At 45.3% G+C, this 19,869-nt stretch overlaps 1 protein-coding gene across 2 annotated transcripts in view; it reads left to right on the plus strand.

The window, feature by feature from the left end:
* NPC1 (NPC intracellular cholesterol transporter 1) overlaps positions 1 to 19,869 on the plus strand; it is a 64,522-nt gene that overhangs the window by 17,024 nt on the left and 27,629 nt on the right. The window contains exons 2-8 of one of the 2 annotated variants that reach the window (XM_083187515.1): positions 1,628 to 1,750; positions 5,175 to 5,281; positions 6,441 to 6,616; positions 7,451 to 7,618; positions 8,143 to 8,392; positions 16,692 to 16,768; positions 17,402 to 17,772. In XM_083187515.1, coding sequence (XP_083043641.1) covers positions 1,628 to 1,750; positions 5,175 to 5,281; positions 6,441 to 6,616; positions 7,451 to 7,618; positions 8,143 to 8,392; positions 16,692 to 16,768; positions 17,402 to 17,772 — 1,272 coding nt within the window. Of the gene's footprint in view, positions 1 to 1,627; positions 1,751 to 5,174; positions 5,282 to 6,440; positions 6,720 to 7,450; positions 7,619 to 8,142; positions 8,393 to 16,691; positions 16,769 to 17,401; positions 17,773 to 19,869 lie in introns of those variants that run through there. The other variant, XM_083187516.1, reaches the window with a different exon arrangement.

The following is a 19,869-nucleotide window of genomic DNA, read 5'->3' on the forward strand; positions in this document are numbered from 1 at the left end:
CTATCATTTAGCCCTTCAAGCCCTAACACTGGGCTATTGACTCATGTGCATGCTCCACAGCCATTCTCTGCTTATACATTGTGCTTTTACCGGTGTGGTTGTAAAGCGCAACGGAATATGCTGTGCTATATACGAAACTGTAAATAAATAAAAGCTTCACCCCATCAAGAGAGGTTTTGCGTTATCCCCTTTTCTGGCAATGTGAACCGTACCACTCACAGGGTGTATGACCATAGGCTAAACATTGAACGTAAATCATATCCCCTTTTTAGAATCCATAACCCTTGGCATTGTCGCACATGAGCTGCATGGTGAGAGCATTCTGTACAGTAAACTGCTTTTCTATGGATTTCCCTTCGAATAATAGATAAAGCAGTGTCCATGTTGCTGGTACAAGGTTTTCCTGTGCAATATAATGATCTTTGTCTATTCCTGATTGTTTACTTTGACATTTATTAGACCCAGGGGAACTTCTTAAGGTTACTGTGAGTACAAAAGTACATTTCTCTTATCGGACGTGATATGATAAGTGTGTCTAGCATGAAATGTGGTCGTATTTGTTGTGAATTCATCGTGGACTTTTTCTGGGGCAAATACATCTATTTATGTTTCTGCCTGCCGAAAACATTGCTTCTAAATGCACTTTTACAGTTTTGCATAATACAATATTGGTTAGGTTGCTCCTGTCTTATGATGTGCAGGAAACAACAAGTAAACTCTAGTTTTGTAAAAATAAAATAAGTCTGTTGGCTATTATCTGACAAATAGCAAATCTGCAGTTACCCATAGCAACCACTTAGAAGCTATTACATGCATATAAGTGCTGCATGCAGGTATGTGTTTATCGGCAATCATTCCTCATTTAATTATATGGTGACATTCTTTTGAAGTTTTTTTTTTTTTTTTAAATTAAGCTTTAGGGATTTATGTTCTTTCTCGATTTACTTCATTCTATTATTAAACTAACTATATCACTACCATCTTGTTACCAGGTCGTTGTGCCTTCATGAGCAGGAATATAATGATGAAAGGATTGTCATAGGGTTTAACTGTTTTTCAATCTGTTCTGACATTCCCTTTTAGGGAGGGTATACACCTGAATGATTTGTTAAGTTTGTTATATAAACTCGAAAAGAAGTGCTCCTCACCTCTGTGGGGGGTGGGTATACAGGTGTTGTGCGCGCTGGTGGCCAGTAGATGGCACCTGACAGCAATTTGCATGTTGCTCCGTTGTTATTTATTGTTACTTGTACATATTCTGTAGTGGGTTTTTTGTATTTTATTCAAATTATTACTGTACTTTAAAACAGTGAAACATTTTTCTTGCCTGAGTCTAAAAAAAGTATATTCAAATAAAACACACACAGTAAAACAAAATGTTTATACATCCTAAATAATAATAATTTTAATTAATGTTAAGTAGACTTCTTAAATCTATTAAGAAAAGTTTATTGACCCCCCTCCTATCATCTCTTTTAATTTCTAAGTTTATCTAAAGTTAGTCTTTAAGCAAAGTTGGCATATCTGAAAGAATTTTCAGTGTAACTTTGGTTTGCATTTTTCTCTTAATAAATTCTGATAACTTTTAGTTCTGTATGTAACCTTGTATGTTTTTTTATTTTTTAAGATATCTGCTCAACACTGTGTCTGGTATGGAGAATGTGGGATGGATGAATCGGGCAAGCGGTACAACTGTGAATACCTTGGTCCCCCAATACCCTTACCGGAGGAGGGGCATGAGCTGCTTCAGGTAAACTCCCAAATCTTCATTTAAGATCCTGTTTGTCAATGTTGCCAAACACTTACCAGATTGTTTTGTTGTTGGAGACCAGATTGTCCCACATTGCTGTGGATATTTATTTATTTTATTTATTAACCGTTATTTATATAGCGCACACATATTCTGCAGCGCTGTACAGAGATATTGGCTGATACAGAATAGAGTAGAAAATGGCACAAGGGTGGTACAAATTGTGTGCAATACTGATCACTGGTCCCAGTAATCTTATTGATCCTGCTAGGATCAGGACACGGGTATGGGGGCACCATGAGCAGCATCACTAATGTTGTTACTGCGGCCCAGCCTGCATTACTAATGTGTTCAGGACGGCCCTGCTGGAGACACTGGTGGGGGCATGCACCTGCGAATGTACTGGACTTGGCCTAGGCTCTCTGCTTAATGTAAATGGATGCTGTGTGCAGGTGTACAGCATCTATTCATTGTGGTAAGCAGGCTGTTTTAACAGGGCGCTTCTAAAGGGCAGGGTTAATTTTTTCCCTTTAAAAATTGGGCAGGGTGCGGCGCGAAAACAGCATAGCATGAAAACTAAATGTAATTGTCATCTAGTATAAAGCTGGCCATACACAAGACCAACTTTTATCAAACCATCCAACTGCTGTAGGTGCCTGGTTGCAATTAAAATCTTATAATGGACAGGCGCAAGTAACAACAAGCAACTTGGCCTCAAAGCCATGGAAAACAAACAAAAATGGTTAATCTGACTTGTCTAGGTGACTGTTTTTATCCATTTTCTGGGGTTTTTGGATGAACTACTTGTTGTCATATGTTCCCATATTACCAAATTTACATTTGAACCAGCTAGTTGGATGAAAGTCCGTCTGGTGTATGGCAAACTGAAGTTTTGTAGGAGGTGCCCCTAACCATAATCATTGCTGGAATTTGTAGGAAGGAATAAAAGCATTCTATTGTGGGGCACTCACGTTATGCACTGCTATTAGTTACAATAGAACAGCTACCTTTAGAATAGAAAAGAATCAACTTTATTGGCCATGTATGCTTGCGCACACTAGGAATTATCTGCTAAAACTGTGAGTTACAAAGCTCTGAAGTGAAATCCATATTGTTGTGAGAAATCCAAAAATGATCTGTTAACCTTTTGCAGTCCAAATGTATTTATTTATTTCAATTTGAACAGTCTGGTTTAAATGTTTAATTTAATTGTCATTTTTTTTTTATATTATTCAAAAATGGTCTACATTGAATGTTGAACAATGTTAATGTTCTTATTTATAAGGGACTCACCATTGGATCTGCTAGTAGCGCTAGTGCTGTTGTGCCTGACTTAGACGTTGGACCTGAAAGGGTTAAAAGATAGGTATAGTGACCTTCTTGAATGTGCCATTTATTCCCTTTATATAATCAGTATCTTTGTTTTAGGCCAGCAATTCTCAAACTGTGGGTTTTGACCATCTCTGTATGGGGGTCACTGCCCATGTTGCTGACCATCAGGCTGATGATGACTTTTCTGATCTCTCATTCAGTGAAACATTGAGCTGGATAAATAATTTTAATTGTCATTTAGTTCCGACTCCTTGCATCACTGGCCTAGAGATCTGAGGAGTCGTCAGCCAGTGCTGTGCCTCTACTGTCACACACACAGCAGCCTGCACTTCTGGCTCCATGCAGATATCCACAGGGAGCATGCAGCGAGGGCACTCCTGGGTCTTGGGGATTCTGTGTTGTAGCAAACTTGCAGATGAAACAGGCAGCCAATACCACACTGCTGTCAGACTCAGAGGAGCCAGCTCTAAGCGTTCAGGCTACTGAGTTTATGAAGAACCTCTTTATGAACAGTAGGGTGGGGGGTTTCTGGAAGCAGTAGGTAGGGGAACATGAGGGGGAAGGAAGCACAGACTTTTTTTGGATGTGAAGGGGGGGAATAGGAGCACACAGAGGGGCGAGGCAAAGGGCAAAGAGGCACTTCCTACAGTCATCCGCTCACTCTGCCACCCCCCCCCCCCCTGCCAGCCACTGCTTCGATCTCCCACTGCCTTTCCCTGTCAGTCACCGCCTGCCTAGTCTTTCACTGACTCTTCCTGCCATCCTCTGCCTCCCCTATCATCCACTGCCTCCCTGCTATCCCCAAAACCTTTACAGCAGAGCAGGCACTCAAGACATTTGTCTCTGCTAAAGCAATCAATTAATTTCTTGCACAACTGCAGTCACTTCACTTCTGTTTTGTGCCTCCGCAATGCTGACGTGCTCGAGCACTCTGTCGATCACACGTGTGGCGGCCATTCTGTGATAATTTGTTGGGGTCCTGTAATAATTTTTATTGTCTGATGTGGTCCCAGAGAAAATTGGTTAGACAACCACTGTTTTAGTCTAATGCACTATTTGTTAACTGTGAGTGATATTATTGCTGCTTATTTCATATAGGGGTCAATATATTGAACACCTCTTGTTCTTATACAAGTCCATATTGGCATACTTGTATTTAGTGTTACACAGTATTATTATTATTGGCAATGCTTTGTTTAATACCGTAAATTACTACATGCGTGGAACAAATTTTTTCTTTTAAATTGTACAATTGTGCACAGTTACCATATTCAATCCTCTGCCGCTATTTCCTCCGTCGTCAATAGCGGCGGGAGCCTGTTCAATGCTGTCTTCCCTGACAGTATTGAACAGGCTTCTCGGCAAAACATGCCCGACTTTTCCAAGAACGGCCGTGGATCGTCGCTCTCGGCCGCAGCTCGACAATCCATGGCGGTATCTCGCGGCCACACCCCCTTCTGGACGGGTGTTGGGCCAGCCCGGCAGTCGTGACCGTAGATTGAATACCCCCCTATGTCTCAGAGAAACCTCATCGCTATTAAGTTTTATATCTCATAGTATGGAGTGTCTTGTAAAATCCAAAACAATATAAAAATCTCATAAATATTTTAAGATAACTTATCATATTGGATTACTAATAAGGTGCATACACACAATTTGAGCTTCCGGTGAATACCGCTGCTCCAGCTGTGAATCACCGGATGTCAGCTGCCCGCCATGTCCTCGTACAGGGCGCATGCAAAGCTAAGACACCTGAGTTCCACATCATTCGATGATCGGCGACCATCGGATGATGGGGTCCTTGCCCACAAGGCTGAGAATGGATGTTTTGCATAAACATCCATTCTCAACTGTGCAGGCAAATTCGGTGAGGGATGGGGAGGGGTGGGCGCCTGGAGGAGCGGAGGGTGGCGTTTAAATATCATGCAGCACTACGAACTTCACATCGCTTCATGTGAACCAGAATAAACTCCTATGTGTATTTTATCATTTATTTTGTATACTTCCATAGTTCTCATTTTTACAGCACTGTACTCTGCTTATGCTTCAACTATACATCCCAATAGTAATTTAATTTGCTCTTATTCTGCAGCAACTGTGTCCATCCCTAGATTATGGCAATAACAGTTTGTGCTGTGATGTGCAACAGCTCAATACCTTGAAAAACAATCTACAGCTCCCCTTGCAGTTCCTGTCAAGGTATGTGGGACCGATTGGTATCTGGGCTTGATGATCTTGATAATTGTTATTAATAGAAGGCACAAGCAGCCACCACAACAATTCACTGGTTTCCTACTAATCGGTGGCTCTTCAGCTTAGAAAAATACTATACCAAAGTTCTGTACCCTCAGCCTACTAAAATGATTTCTCTTGAAATCCTGTCCTCTTCTTAGCTTGTGCAGACCTGCTATGTGTTCTCTTGGTTTTCTTGGTGGATGAAGAGTTTACAGTTTAAATCCTAGTCATACAATAATTACGATTTAAGTCATGGGGTAGAGATGTAATGAGCCTATTTTCTTTTTACTGTGTTCAAACACACAAATGTTCTGTGTGCGAGCCTTTTGTCAAATGAAGAAACCAATACAATAATCCAATTTGTTCCAAACACACCAGAGCATGTTTTCATCAACATTTGCAACAGCTGCTGTTGCGAGTGTTGACGAGGACATGCTTTGGTGTGTTTGGAACATATTGGATTATCGTAATGATATCTTTGTGTAACAAAAGGCTTTCACACAGAATATTTGTAACTTAGTCATAGAAACTTAGACATATACTATATATTCTTGTAAGTATTTTTACTATATCGATAATATTTTGGTTTATACAGTATAAATGTAGAAATGTCAATTTTCTTTACAGTAGCCCTGTATATCTATGGAGGGGTGTGGTATATGGTCCCGACAGTTGGGATCCCGACAGTCATTAGCCCAACATTGGTATCCCGACTGGCCGGACCTTGCGGGCTCGCTGTGCTCGCCACGCTGCAGGCACTGTGGCTTGCTACACTCGCCACCTGTTCTGTTCTCCCTCTATGGGAGTCGTGGACCCCCACAAGAGAGAATAGTCGGTGGCCGTCGGGACCCAAAGTGTATGGGTTTTGACTGTCTGGAAACTGTCCAGCACCCTCTATGGAGATGCCTGAGCGAATATAGTAGATATGATGAGGTACTATACACACACACACACACACACACACACACACACACACACACACACACACATTAAGTACTGTAGAGCAACGTAGTAAACACATGTTACATATATGTAGAAGTGTGGTGCATAGATAGAAGCAATAAGCCTTGTGCTCCATTTGAGATCTATATGAAATAAATACAATATATATTTATCTTTGCAGGTGCCCTTCCTGTTTTTATAATTTAATGACCTTGTTCTGTGAGCTGACCTGCAGCCCTCGCCAGTCCGAGTTTCTAAATGTCACGGCAACCATCAACTACACCAGCCCAGAGCCGCACAAAGGGAACCAAAGTATTGTCGCTATGGAGTATTTCATTGGCCAAAGCTTTGCAGATGGCAAGTAATCTTAATGGAGATTGCGCATTCCCGGGCCTGATAATAAGAAGCTATGCATTATTTGTGCTTCCGCTCTATCTAAAGCAATGGGGCACATTCAGAGGTAGATGAACATTTTTTTTCCTGGTGCAGAATATACAGCTGAGCCTCCCATGCACCTCTGCAAGTGGTGTAAATGCAAACTTTTCTTTGCATGCAGGGCAAATGCTGCTGGCTCTCGCATGCCTCACACATATTGGACATATGGGCTTTAAATGTTGCACCCAATAGATGGATTTTCTTCTAACACTCAACTAGCCTCTGTGAATATTGTATTGATTATTTATCCTATTTTTTTTTTCACTTGCTTTAGTACTACTTTTTTTTTTTTTTTTAGGGCTGTCTTTCTTCCTTTTATGAAAAAAATGATTGGTTTCTTTACTGTATCTTTTAAGATGCAATGAAGGTAACTTCAATAACAGACTTACAGCTCATGAATTTATTGACTGATGACATGGGTGTGGGGGGTCAGCTGGCCGGCCCACCTACTCCCGAGCATCCATGCAGATGTAAGTGACTTCAGAGTCACTTTTATACACCTACGCCATCATTCAATGGTCGCCAACCATCGAATGATGGGGGTGGATCCCACTAGTCCACCATTCGCAAGGCGGGGTTTTGTCGACTCACAAGGCTGCGAATTGGTATCCTTGCAAATTAATTAGAATAACCCCCTATATGTAGATGACAAAAAGCACCAAGTAGATTAATGTGCGTGTGTGTGTGTATGTATGATGACTCCTGTATTCATATGGTTCTAAACCACTTCCATTTGTAATGTCTTTGCCTCCTCAGCAATGTACAATGCCTGCAAAGATGTTGAAGCCCCATCAAGTAATGTCAAAGCTTTGGGCTTGATGTGTGGAAGAGAGGCCAAAGACTGCAACGCCACTAATTGGATCCAGTACATGTTTAACAAAGACAATGGACAAATCCCATTTACCATAACTCCTGTCTTCTCAGGTAGAGTATTACTTCTTTCCAGTGACCTTTTTATATCCACCTCCTAGAGTTCCTGATAGCATTTCTTACTAAAAAAGCCAGTAAGGCCGCTTTACAAATATGCCAAAGGCAGAATCAGAATCTTTTCAACATTGTAAAAAAAAAAAAAAACGGAAATAAGGTAAACAGAGGACAAAAAATCATATATATATATTTTTTTTCTTTTATTGTTGTTTTTTTTATTAAAAATTCTTAACTGCACAATATTTTCAGTGGTCTTTCTTTAGTATCTATGATCACCATTCAATATAATTTTCATTTATTATGCTACATTGAATAAATACAACCAGTTTATGTTTCTGATATTAACGAACTGTGTTTTATGTATTTGATTATTCTGCAGAGTAGTTATATAGGAATTACTTTTCGGTTTTGTTTATGGCATTCTGTATTGCCATCATGATGCCTGACTTTTGGAAAGTAATGAATATATCTTTGCTCATTAGGTTCCTGACGACATAATTTATAATGTATGTACTTTGCAGATCAGCCATCACCTCCAATGATTCCCATGAACAATGGCACAAAAGGATGCAATGAGTCTGTGGATGAAGACAGCGCCCCCTGCAGTTGTCAGGACTGCACACTGGTGTGTGGGAACAGACCTGCACCACCTCCACCCCCCACCCCTTGGCTTATTTTGGGTTTGGATGCTATGGTCGTCATTATGTGGATATCTTATGCTGTGTTTCTGCTACTCTTCTGTGCAGCTGTCATTGGAGCTTGGTGTTACAGGTACAGGCACATATTTGAGCAATCTGCATTTTGACTAGATAACTTGTGTGGTTTTCTGGAGGAAACAAAGCAAAGCGAAAACAAATATGCATCCCATAACAATTATTAATAATAATTATTGTTTTATATAAAGTGTTAGATAAAAAGAAATATATAAAACACATCCAATCCAGTCACATCAGTGTAGCTATGTATTCTGAATGAGAGCGTACGGATCCCCCCCTTAAATTTTGTATGTTTATAAAGGTGGCATTTGCCGCCTTGTTGGCTCGGCACCCCACCATTCTATACTTTTAAGTATTCTTAATCAGAGCTCCGCTCCTGCCAATATAGCATCTGTTGCAGAGGTACAAAATATGGTAAGTCCCACAGTAAAATAAGTGTTCGTACAGGTTTCCATTTGAAAAAGGTCACCTTGGCGTGTCAGGTAAAATTGTCAGGATTATATAAAGAACAGGGGCGCCTCATAGTGTAGTATTACACTTTTTTTTTGTCTATTTTTAGTGTAAACTGAGTAAATCCTATAAGGTGCTCAAATACCAGAACTCAAAATGGGTCTTTCTCCTTCGGGAGACATCAGGGGCCACAGCTTTACTTTGGGTAATAGGAGTGGGAGTGAGCTCCAGCACCCTAGAGGATAACTTTAACTGCCTCCCAGGCAGTCAGGCTCCTCCCCTCCTATACCCCGCCTCCAGGCCACGGACCTCAGTTTTTCTAGGGTGCTGGCAGGAGCCAGATGCACCCAAAAGAGGGGCTGCTATTTAGCAGCCATAACTTTTTTTTTTATTTTTTATCAGAGCAGCAGCGCTGGAGGTCTGAATAGACCCCTGCACTGCTGGCTCCAACACCCGGGTCCGGCGCTGCCTCGCCACCCGCGGGTGGGGACCAGCAGCGGCCCCCGGGCACTGGGGAGCCTGCAGCCACAGCCGGACGCCTGGGACCACAGGCGCCCGCTTCAGAGGACGGCACTGTGAGTAATACACGCTCCCCGCCGGGAGCGTGTGCGATAGCGCAGCGAGGCGCATAGAGATGGCTGCTACAGCCGGCGAGGGGTGACCGCCGGCTGTGCTAGCAAGCGGTCGGCCGGCTCGCCGCCCGTCCCGCTGGACCACCAGGGAAACTAGTTTGTGGGCAGCAGCGCTGGTATGCGGGGCCGCCCGGCGCGCGCCGGATCCCCGCCATTTTACCAGCGCTGCATGTGGACACCTTCCCTATGGTCATTTGTTAGCAGGGGGAGGAGGCTCCCCCCACATCAGCCCCTCCCCCGGGGACAGTAGGCAGGGAACTGTGCTTGGCGCACAGAGAGTTCCCGCCACTGACATCCCTTCCTGTCTGCCTGGCTGCACGTGAGGAGGGACACGGAGAAGCTCCAGTGCCACCCGAGGTTCCACTCTTTCACTGCCAGGAGGCTTGGGCAAGTCCCCCCCTGTACCTCTCCTGCGGGACACAGGTCACAGTTATTGAGTGCTCCAGTCAGCCATAGCTGCTGCAAGAGCCTAGTGCCATTGACTTTCTATTTGCATTGTATGCCTCTGTATGCTTGCTGTATATGTGTACTTATTAACCCAATAGCTGCTGCAGTGTATTTGGTGTCTTTTTGTACTCAGCCCTCCTGTACTTACAGTAGTTATGCCGAAGAGCAAGTCCAAAAAGGGGGACGCCCCAGCATTGCTGTCATGCACAGCCTGTAATGCGGGCCTATCTCCCCTGGACTATGTACAGGACGGCGTATGCGCAGGCTGCTACAATGCGCAGGCGCTGCCCACGCCTACGGCCTCCTCTCAGGAGCCTGCTTGGGCCTCATCCCTTGTGCAGATGATGGCGCAGCTAGTTGATAAAGTCTCGGCTGCGCTGCCCCAGCGGTCCATGCCGTCCTCATCGGCAGCGAGTGCAGCCCCCCCAGCATTGGATGCCCAGGGGGAGGGTCCACTGCCCACAGATACACGCAGGCTTTTAGTTAGAAGACCGTCGCCACTCCGCCCCCTCCTCGGGCAGGATACTGACGATGAGGAGGAGGAGGAGTAAGACGATGTCGATGATGATGACTATGTTGAGGAGGCAGTCGATGACGCCATTGACGTCGCCGCTGACATAGGGGATACCTGTGTTGGAGAGGACCCCCCGTCTCGCCTTGATGTACCAGGCCTGATTACAGCGGTTAAGAAGGTCCTGCTAGTAGACGACCAGGCTGACCCGCCTGCGGAGTCGGGCCCTATCTTTAAGCGCCCTAAACGCTCCTTCAGTCGCTTTCCCAAGTCCGATAACCTGGACTCGGTCATTAAGGAAGCTTGGGAGGTCCCTAATAGGAAGTTTATCATTCACAAACGTTTCTCCTTCCTCTATCCTCTCCCCCAGGAGGACAGGATCCCCTGGGAGACAGCCCCCAGGGTAGACGCTCATGTGGCAAAACTGGTTAAAGCCTCCTTGTTGCCCATACCTACAGCGTCTCTTAAGGATACGGCGGATAGGAAGTTGGAAAACTTCCTGAAGCTGATATACACCACGGCAGGGGCAGCGGGCAGGCCGGCCCTGGCGTCAGCCTGGGTGGCTATGGCTCTAACTAAATGGACCGCTGCCCTCAAATCAGGGGTGTCTGAGGGGGCCCCAGCAGATACCCTTCTGCCGACTATAGAATTGATACATCAGGCTGCCCTCTACTTAGGCGAAGCGGCGCTTGATTCCGCTACTCTCTCCTCCAGGGTGTCCGCTTCAGCAGTGGCTGCTCGCAGATCACTTTGGTTGCGCTCCTGGAAGGCGGACACGGATTCGAAGAGGGCCTTGGAAGCCCTTCCATTCGATGGTTCCCTCTTGTTTGGTCCTGAACTGGACAGGATGGTGGCTACGGTGGCAGCATCAAAGACTGCCTTCCTACCATCCACCCCGACTACACGGCCCCGGCCGGCCTTTCAGTCCTTTCGGTTTCAGGGCCGTGGTAGAGGACAGTCCTTCTCCTCCAGATCTTCCCAGGGAGGCAGATCCTCCCGTGCTAGGGGCAGACGTCCCTGGGCCACAAGACGCCCTGACCCAAAGCCGGCGGACAAGCCCGCTGCATGACAGGGGGGGCCCCCACCGGGAGGACCCCAGGGTGGGCGGTCGCCTGTTGGAGTTTTCCCCCATCTGGTTGGAATCCACCACAGACGCGTGGGTTCAGGAGGTGGTCTCTCGGGGCTACTCCTTAACTTTTTGGCATCGCCCACCAACATCGTTCTTTTCCACGAGTCTTCCATCAGACCCGGAAAAGCGCAAAGCGCTAGAACTGGCAGTCCAACGTTTGCTTCAAACAGGGGTCATCATACCTGTCCCCTTGTCCCAAAGGGGTTCGGGGTTTTACGCCAGCCTCTTCTTGGTCAGGAAACCAAACGGTTCCTACAGGCCCATTCTCAACCTAAAGAAGCTAAACAAGTTTGTACGGGTCCCAAAATTCAGGATGGAGACTCTGCGCTCCATTGTCCTGGCCCTTCAGCCAGGAGACTTCATGGCATCCCTGGACATTCAGGATGCGTACTTACACATCCCCATTCGCCCAGAACACCAGCGGTTCCTGCGCTTTGCCATCCTGGACCAACATTTCCAGTTCCGAGCCCTACCATTTGGTCTATCCACTGCTCCCCGGGTATTCACAAAGGTGATGGCAGTAATGGGCAGCAGTCTGCGCAACCAGGGGATCCGGATAATCCCATATCTGGACGACCTGTTGATTCTTGCTCCGTCTGCAGAACTTCTCCAGGACCACCTGAGGGTGGTAATACAGCTTCTGGAGCGACACGGCTGGATCATCAATTGGGACAAGTCCTCATTGATTCCGGCACAGTCGATGGTTCACCTAGGAGCCAGGTTGGACACTATCCATCAGAGGATCCACCTGCCGGAGGACCGTCGTCTGATTCTACAGTCCAGAGTCCGTCGGCTCCTCCATCCTCGACGGGTGTCCATACATGCCTGCATGAAGGTACTGGGTTCCATGGTGTTGACTTTCGACATGGCAGAATATGCCCAGTTCCATTCCCGCCCCCTTCAGAAGGAGATCCTCTCCAAGTGGTCGGGATCCTACCTCTCTCTCCGATCTCAGGTGATAACCTTATCACCGACAACCCGTCTCTCTCTTTCGTGGTGGCTCCTAGACCAGAACCTCACGTTGGGACGCCCATTCTGGATCCATCAGTGGACCCTTCTCACTACGGACGCCAGTCTCCGCGGGTGGGGAGCGGTCACTTGCCAGAGGTCTTTCCAGGGCCTTTGGTCTACATCGGAGGCCAAGCTCCAAATCAATGTCCTCGAACTGAGGGCGGTCTTCCGAGCCCTTTGCCTGGCAGAACCCTGGCTGAGGGGTCGTCCGGTGCAGGTCCAGTCGGACAATTCCAGCACAGTGGCTTATATCAACCACCAGGGGGGCACCCGCAGCAGGGCGGCAATGATGGAAACATCCCGCATCTTTCAGTGGGCGGAAAAGAAGATTCCAGCTCTATCGGCGGTCTTTATTCCGGGAGTCCAGAATTGGGAAGCGGACTACCTAAGCCGTCAAACACTGAATGCCGGCGAATGGTCCCTCCATCAGGAGGTTTTCCAGATGCTGGTACATCGGTGGGGCTTACCCGAGGTGGACTTGATGGCCTCTCAACACAACCACAAGGTTCCCTCTTACGGAGCCAGGGCCCGCGACCCGGCCGCCATCTTGGTGGACGCTCTGTCCGCTCCGTGGCCGTTCAGGCTGATGTATGCCTTCCCGCCATTCTCCCTCCTCTTGCGACTGATTCGCAAGCTGAAGGCGGAGGGAGGCACATTGATCCTCGTGGCCCCGTATTGGCCCAGGCGAGTCTGGTTCTCAGACCTCCAGGCTCTGTCGGTGGCCCCCCCGATCCGCTTGCCTCTGCGTCGGGACCTTCTCTCTCAGGGTCCGTGTCTGCATCCAGACCTGAGGCGTCTGGCTTTGACGGGGTGGCTGTTGAGACCTCCCTCTTGAGATCTAGGGGGTTTAATGCTCGAGTAATTTCCACTATGCTTAGAGCAAGAAAGGCTTCCTCTGCGAGAGCTTATCATCGGGTTTGGAGGGCTTACTTCGTTTGGTGTAGGACTCGCCACTTCAATCCTAAGTCTTACCGCCTGGCTCGGATTTTATCCTTCTTGCAGAAGGGCCTGGAGGCTGGATTGCGCTTATCTACCTTGAAAGTTCAAGTCTCGGCTTTGTCCATCTTGTTTCGCCGACGATTAGCACTGTTGCGGGATGTCCGCACATTCATGCAGGGGGTTCTGCGTATCCAGCCTCCCTTTGTCCCCCCGGTTGCTCCGTGGGACCTTTCCCTTGTGCTATCTGCACTCCAGAAACCACCGTTTGAGCCTTTGCGGTCAGTGGACCTGTGTTGGCTCACCTGGAAAACGGTTTTCTTATTGGCAATAGCATCAGCTCGGAGGGTGTCCGATCTGTCTGCCCTGTCTTGTAAGTCCCCCTTCCTGGTCTTACACAATGACCGGGCGGTTCTTCGTACTGTCCCTTCTCACTTACCAAAAGTGGTGTCCAGTTTCCACGTTAACCAGGAAATCGTGGTTCCGGCCTTTCAAGGGCCAGATGCATCTTTGGATCAATCATCCTTGGATGTTGTACGGGCACTGCGCATCTATGTGCGCCGCTCCCGGTCCTTTCGCAAGACGGACTCCCTCTTTGTGCTGTATGGCTTTCAAAAGAGGGGATGGCCGGCCACTAAACAGACTATTGCCCGCTGGCTTCGTTCTGTCATCCGGCAGGCATACCTGGGTGCCTCTCTCCCGGTTCCGGCTGGTATCCGGGCACATTCCACTAGGTCTGTGGGAGCGTCTTGGGCTGTTCGGGGCGGTGCTACAGCTGAACAAGTTTGCAGAGCTGCGACATGGTCGTCAGCTGCTACTTTTGTGCGTTTTTACGCTTTTGATACTTTTGCCTCCCAGGACTCTGCCTTCGGGCAGAGCGTGTTGGCTGCGGCGCAGGCGCGTCCCCACCCATAGGTGGCTGCTTTAGGACGTCCCAAAGTAAAGCTGTGGCCCCTGATGTCTCCCGAAGGAGAAAATGAGATTTATGTCTTACCTGGTAAATCTCTTTCTTCGAGGACATCAGGGGCCACAGGGATCCCTCCCTGCCGCGCCTGCTTCAGTTACGTTACAAGTTACGTTTCACTGGTTATATATATTACTCCTCTGTTGAGGGTACTAACATGTTTCAGAATGTGTCTCTATGTGGTGCTTCTCTTCCTTCTCTCCTGTCTCCTGCCATGGCTTGTTAAAAAACTGAGGTCCGTGGCCTGGAGGCGGGGTATAGGAGGGGAGGAGCCTGACTGCCTGGGAGGCAGTTAAAGTTATCCTCTAGGGTGCTGGAGCTCACTCCCACTCCTATTACCCAAAGTAAAGCTGTGGCCCCTGATGTCCTCGAAGAAAGAGATTTACCAGGTAAGACATAAATCTCATTTTCTAAACATTTGCCTTAAATACTTTCAGAAGATTATTAATTCTGTCGTTTCTGATCTTTATTGATTTGCTTAAATGGCGCCACTTTGTCAAAAGTGAGAAATTTTACAAAGTTTAGTCAAATAAGTAAATTTTTGTTTCCTTCTAATTCGTTGGTTGTGGACAGGGTTTCACTTTTGTTTGTCCACATATGACTACCAATCACATTGACCATAGACCCAAAGATGTGTGGGAACCACTGCTGTAACTTATTAACGGAGGCCAGAACTATTACTTTAAAAAGTACGTGATTTTGCACTAAAAATTGTGTCCTGTATATCACACTCCCTGGTATAGTACGATTGCTCTAGTACCATAAAGCTGCACTCTATCTGGTCCTTCAAGATCCTGTCTTGGTTAGATTTTCATACCAAGTATATAGTGTGTATTATACACACATGTAGTGTGTGAGCTGTTTTTCATTTAGGTTTGTTTTGTTGTATTTCTGTTGTCAGTTGTCTCTGTATATTATTAGTTTTCTACAGTATTTTTCTTCTTCTGTATATGTGCCAGAGCTTGAGATGTGTCGTGTTTGGTGTGTTCCAGAGTATTACTTCCAAGATTGAAAATCCCTGTTATGTTACTTGTTTTCCAGTTGAGTTTTAGTACTTATATACAGTAGGTACTGTATGAGGTTTACTTCTCTCCTGGTACTCTAGGTGATATTTGTGTTGTGTAGTGGTAGATTTAACGGGAACCTTGATTGGTTGGGTGTTTCTAAAAGGAGATTCCTGTGTAGTCCATTTTTCCTGAATTATCGGTTTAAATTTTTTTAGAATATTGGATCATATTCCGCACATTTGTTCTGTGTTTTGTTGATGTGAGAGTGCTTTTTTGTATGTTTAATTGTCCCGACACATCGATGTGTGCTGAGCGATCTTGTTGAGAGTTCAGAGCAATCTAGCACCACTCGGGAACGCTCAGCAAATCTCCCCGTGTGTAGGCCCCTTTAGTCACATACAGTGATTGGCCAATTTAATGTGTTATGTTTAGTGACGCCAAAACGGTGTGATCTGAGATGTATTATGGTTATTACATATACAGTCAGCAGAAATATTGAATTAATTTAAAGGTGGGATAGTTCTTCCACGTTTTTGTTATATTTGCTAAAGGTGGGATAGTTCTTCCACGTTTTTGTTCTATTTGCTACAGAAGATGATCGGATATTAGACCATGCCAATCTTCTTAGGACTAGGTCATTCCTTTTTTATTTTTTTAAATAGAAACCTAGAAATTGATGGCATATAAGACCCTCTTGGCCCATCTAGTATGTCCTTTTTTTCCTTTTAGTAACTTCAACCCTATATGTTCCTTAGATATTTGCGATGATATTCTGAGGTCGCAGCCTTATTTGATAGAGAAAATGGTATCTGGACTTTAGGTCAACAGTCAATAAGACGACCACTGTTGGTCGACATGGTAATAATAAGCATGAGTTTTTCGCAATTTTTTTACTACATCTTTTCACTGTTTACCATCCACGTAGCAAGGCACCTTGCCTGAAGAATGGCAAGCTAATTGGGGATGTATGTGGTACAGAATAAAATTCATATACCAAGAACCTTAGTTAGCCTTTTTCACCTGTCGGCCTTGTGCATGTCCACTTCTTGGAGTTGACATAGACACTATTGACCCAATATACCGTATGTATGTATGTATGTATGTATGTATGTATGTATGTATGTTATTCTTTGGTACCCAGTTTACTTTATTTACTTCTCTTCAGTTGAACACTTAGTTTTTTATGTGTAAGATGTGTGTTGCATTGCTCTATCCTCGTTTAACATGTTTCTTTTTTTTCACGTGCACTTTGTTTTAACAATTTCAGGAAAAAGAATATCATCTCAGAATATGCTCCAATTGACAGCACTTTAGCATATTCTGTCAATTCCACTTCTATAGCAGGTATGTCAGGAAATTGAAGCAATATGTATCTATACTAAAGTGCATTTATTATAATTTTGCCTAAATAGATTCTCATAAACTGTGATTACAGATTGCTGCAACTGGTTTCCCTGTTACATAAACAACCAGTGCAGACTGATTGGCCATGTGATACCACTGTGTTGGGTGCATTTTTCTCACTCACTCGTTTTATATTAATTAGAGAACCTGGTTTCCCTGTTAAGAACAGGACCAGTATTGTAGCAGTACATTGTTGACAATGTCCTCCCTCGCCCGAACATGCTTGGATAAGGGAGGGGGGTTGTTAACGGCACGTGGAAGCGCGCATAGTCAGCGATGCACAGCGTACACACTGGACAATATTGTTCACAATGTTCTGAAAGCCCTTTCTGAACAATATTGTGACCAATATCTTCTAGTATGGGCCTTAACTTGCAGTAAACAATGCACAAAGGAACTTTATTTAAACAAACGAAAACATGTTCTTTATTCAATCTAGTCAGCACTGTTTTAAGGATGGCTCTATTCGAATTGCCCCTCTGCAGCCCTGAAGTGAGATCCTGCTCTAGTTAGTTGTGTTTGTATAAAATATTGCTTTTAATACCTTTTGCATTTGCCTCTCCTACATTGCAGGTGAACCGTCATGCTGTGATAGAATGGGGGAACGCCTTGAGAATGGTCTGCGAGTGGCTTTCACAAAATGGGGTTCATTCTGTGTCCGACACCCCTGGATTGTTATCTTCTTCTCTCTTGTTCTTATTGCTGTTTGCAGCGCTGGGCTAAAGTTTGTGCGGGTAACGACCGACCCTGTGGAGCTTTGGTCTGATCCACACAGCCAGGCCCGCAAAGAGAAGGATTACTTTGACACACACTTCGGCCCTTTCTTCCGTACGGAACAACTGATTATAACTGCACCCTTCAGCAAGGGGGACACCTTTTCTCCATATCCAGTAGGCGAGGATGTACATTTTGGTCCACCTTTAACCTTTGACATTCTGTCCCAGGTAATTGAGTTCTGTTCAGACTATGTGAATGGTTATTTAGCATAAAGTTTATGGAGATTACTTTAATTGATTAGAAATGACAATAAGTTATCTTGGGTACTTCTTTACTTTCACGGCGCCAGCATGGCGCCGCGCGTCAGAGTACCCTTGCGGGGCTCGCTTCGCTCGCCCACGCTGCGGGCTCGGTGGCTCGCTACGCTCACCACGCTAATTAAAATCAACTCCATGCCAACATGGATAGTGGAGGTATGAACTATCCATGTTGGCATGGCGTTAACCTCGTTTTTTTTACTTAGTTTGTGGCGAGCGTAACCCGGAAGTACGCGCGGCGCCATGCTGGCGCCGTGAAAGTAAAGAAGTACCTTATCTTGCAGTAGAAAAGGCATCATATGAATGCACTAGTAAGGAATGGAAGGTAGACACATATTAGAGACTGTTGTGTTTTAAATAGACATCATTATTGCTTGGTTAGGTAGATACACATATATAGTTTTGTAGCGGTGAGGAAACTCTATTGCTTGCTTTCTTGTCTTGCCAACTGGCATTAGGTGCCCAGAATAATAGACCAGCTAAGCACAGCCAATAAACCCTATGGGTATGAAATTGTCTAAGCATCAGGTGAAACAAATGTATTTTCACTGTACACAATGGGCCGTATTCAATGCGGCCAGCGAGGGGATCAAACGGCGGGGACCATTTAATCCCTGCGCCGGCCTCCCATCCTATTTTACGTTCCGGTTGAATCCTCGCTGTCAGAGGACAGCGAGAATTCCCCCAAACAGCGAGGCTTGCCGCTAATGGAGGGAGCTGGCTGCATTTAGCTGCGAGCCTGGCTGTTTTAATGGCCGCACACGCCGTTTACTCGTCGCTGCGAAAACCTAGCGATGGGGAAACAGCGTGTGCGTGTGCAGGGGGGTCAGTTGAATACTGACCGTACAAGCTGTCACAGCTCGCAGAAACCATTGAATACACCCCTAATGTGCTAAAAAGGTTAAAGCACTTGTATAGTCTTTTGGTTTCCTGCATCATTGCAAATTTAGATGGCTCTAATCTTTAAAGAGCTTCTGTCATCTTACAGCACTTATTTGTACACTGGAGCATGATCACACTGTAATTGCGGAACCTAGAGCCATCTCCTTGAATTAACGCTTTTTAGTTTTTATGGTGAAACTTAAGCTCCAGACCGACCTTTGTTTTGAGTTTGGATAGCCTCGTCCCCTGCTCTTGCCGCAATAACGCATGCTTCCCTGCAATCAGAAATCCAAGTAACAGGGATGATGTTTTATCCGTTATTCATGGTGTCACACAGTGAGAGCACAAGATAAGGGCTCTGTATGACGTTTCTATGCAAGATTACAAAATTCATTAGATGACTTGTTCCAATCTATACAGACAAATATCTTATTTATTGAGAAATGCAGATGTATATATTTGTTGCTGAGCTATAGCCACCAGTATTCTTTGTGCCTTCAGAAAACTTGTGTCTTTAGTCTGAATAGAGGTACTTTGCAAAACACTGGAAGATTGTTGGATTTTCTGTAGGCACATATGCAGCTGATACAAATATAATAATGATATATCAATAACAGTTACTCAGGGCATTGATTTCATTTAACTATAACCATGGTATATTGATTTTTATTGTTATTCACTGTTAGGCTTTGTATGTACAGGTGTTATACAACATTTGTTAAAATCACAGATAAGACTTAAGGTCCATACACACTGGGCGGTTTTGCCCAGCGTGTATGCACAACGGTGATGGGAAAAATCGCTGGGCTTAAAATCGCTCAGTGCATACCAATAGTTACCAACCTGATATCTCTATCACTGTTGAGAACACAACAATTAATCCTACTCCACAAGCTCGCTGCCTAGGGGTCATCCTCGACTCTGAACTGTCCTTCATTCCTCACATTCAATCTGTCTCTAAATCGTATCACATGCATCTAAAAAACATATCCAAAATGTGTCTGCACCTTACACAAGACACTGCAAAAACTCTAATCCATGCACTCATTATATCATGCTTTGATTATTGCAATAGTCTCCTTACCGGTCTTCCTAAGAAAAGACTCTCACCACTGCAATCCATTT

The sequence above is a fragment of the Crinia signifera genome, chromosome 5 (assembly GCF_055691185.1).
Source record: "Crinia signifera chromosome 5, ASM5569118v1, whole genome shotgun sequence".
NCBI lineage: Eukaryota > Metazoa > Chordata > Amphibia > Anura > Myobatrachidae > Crinia > Crinia signifera.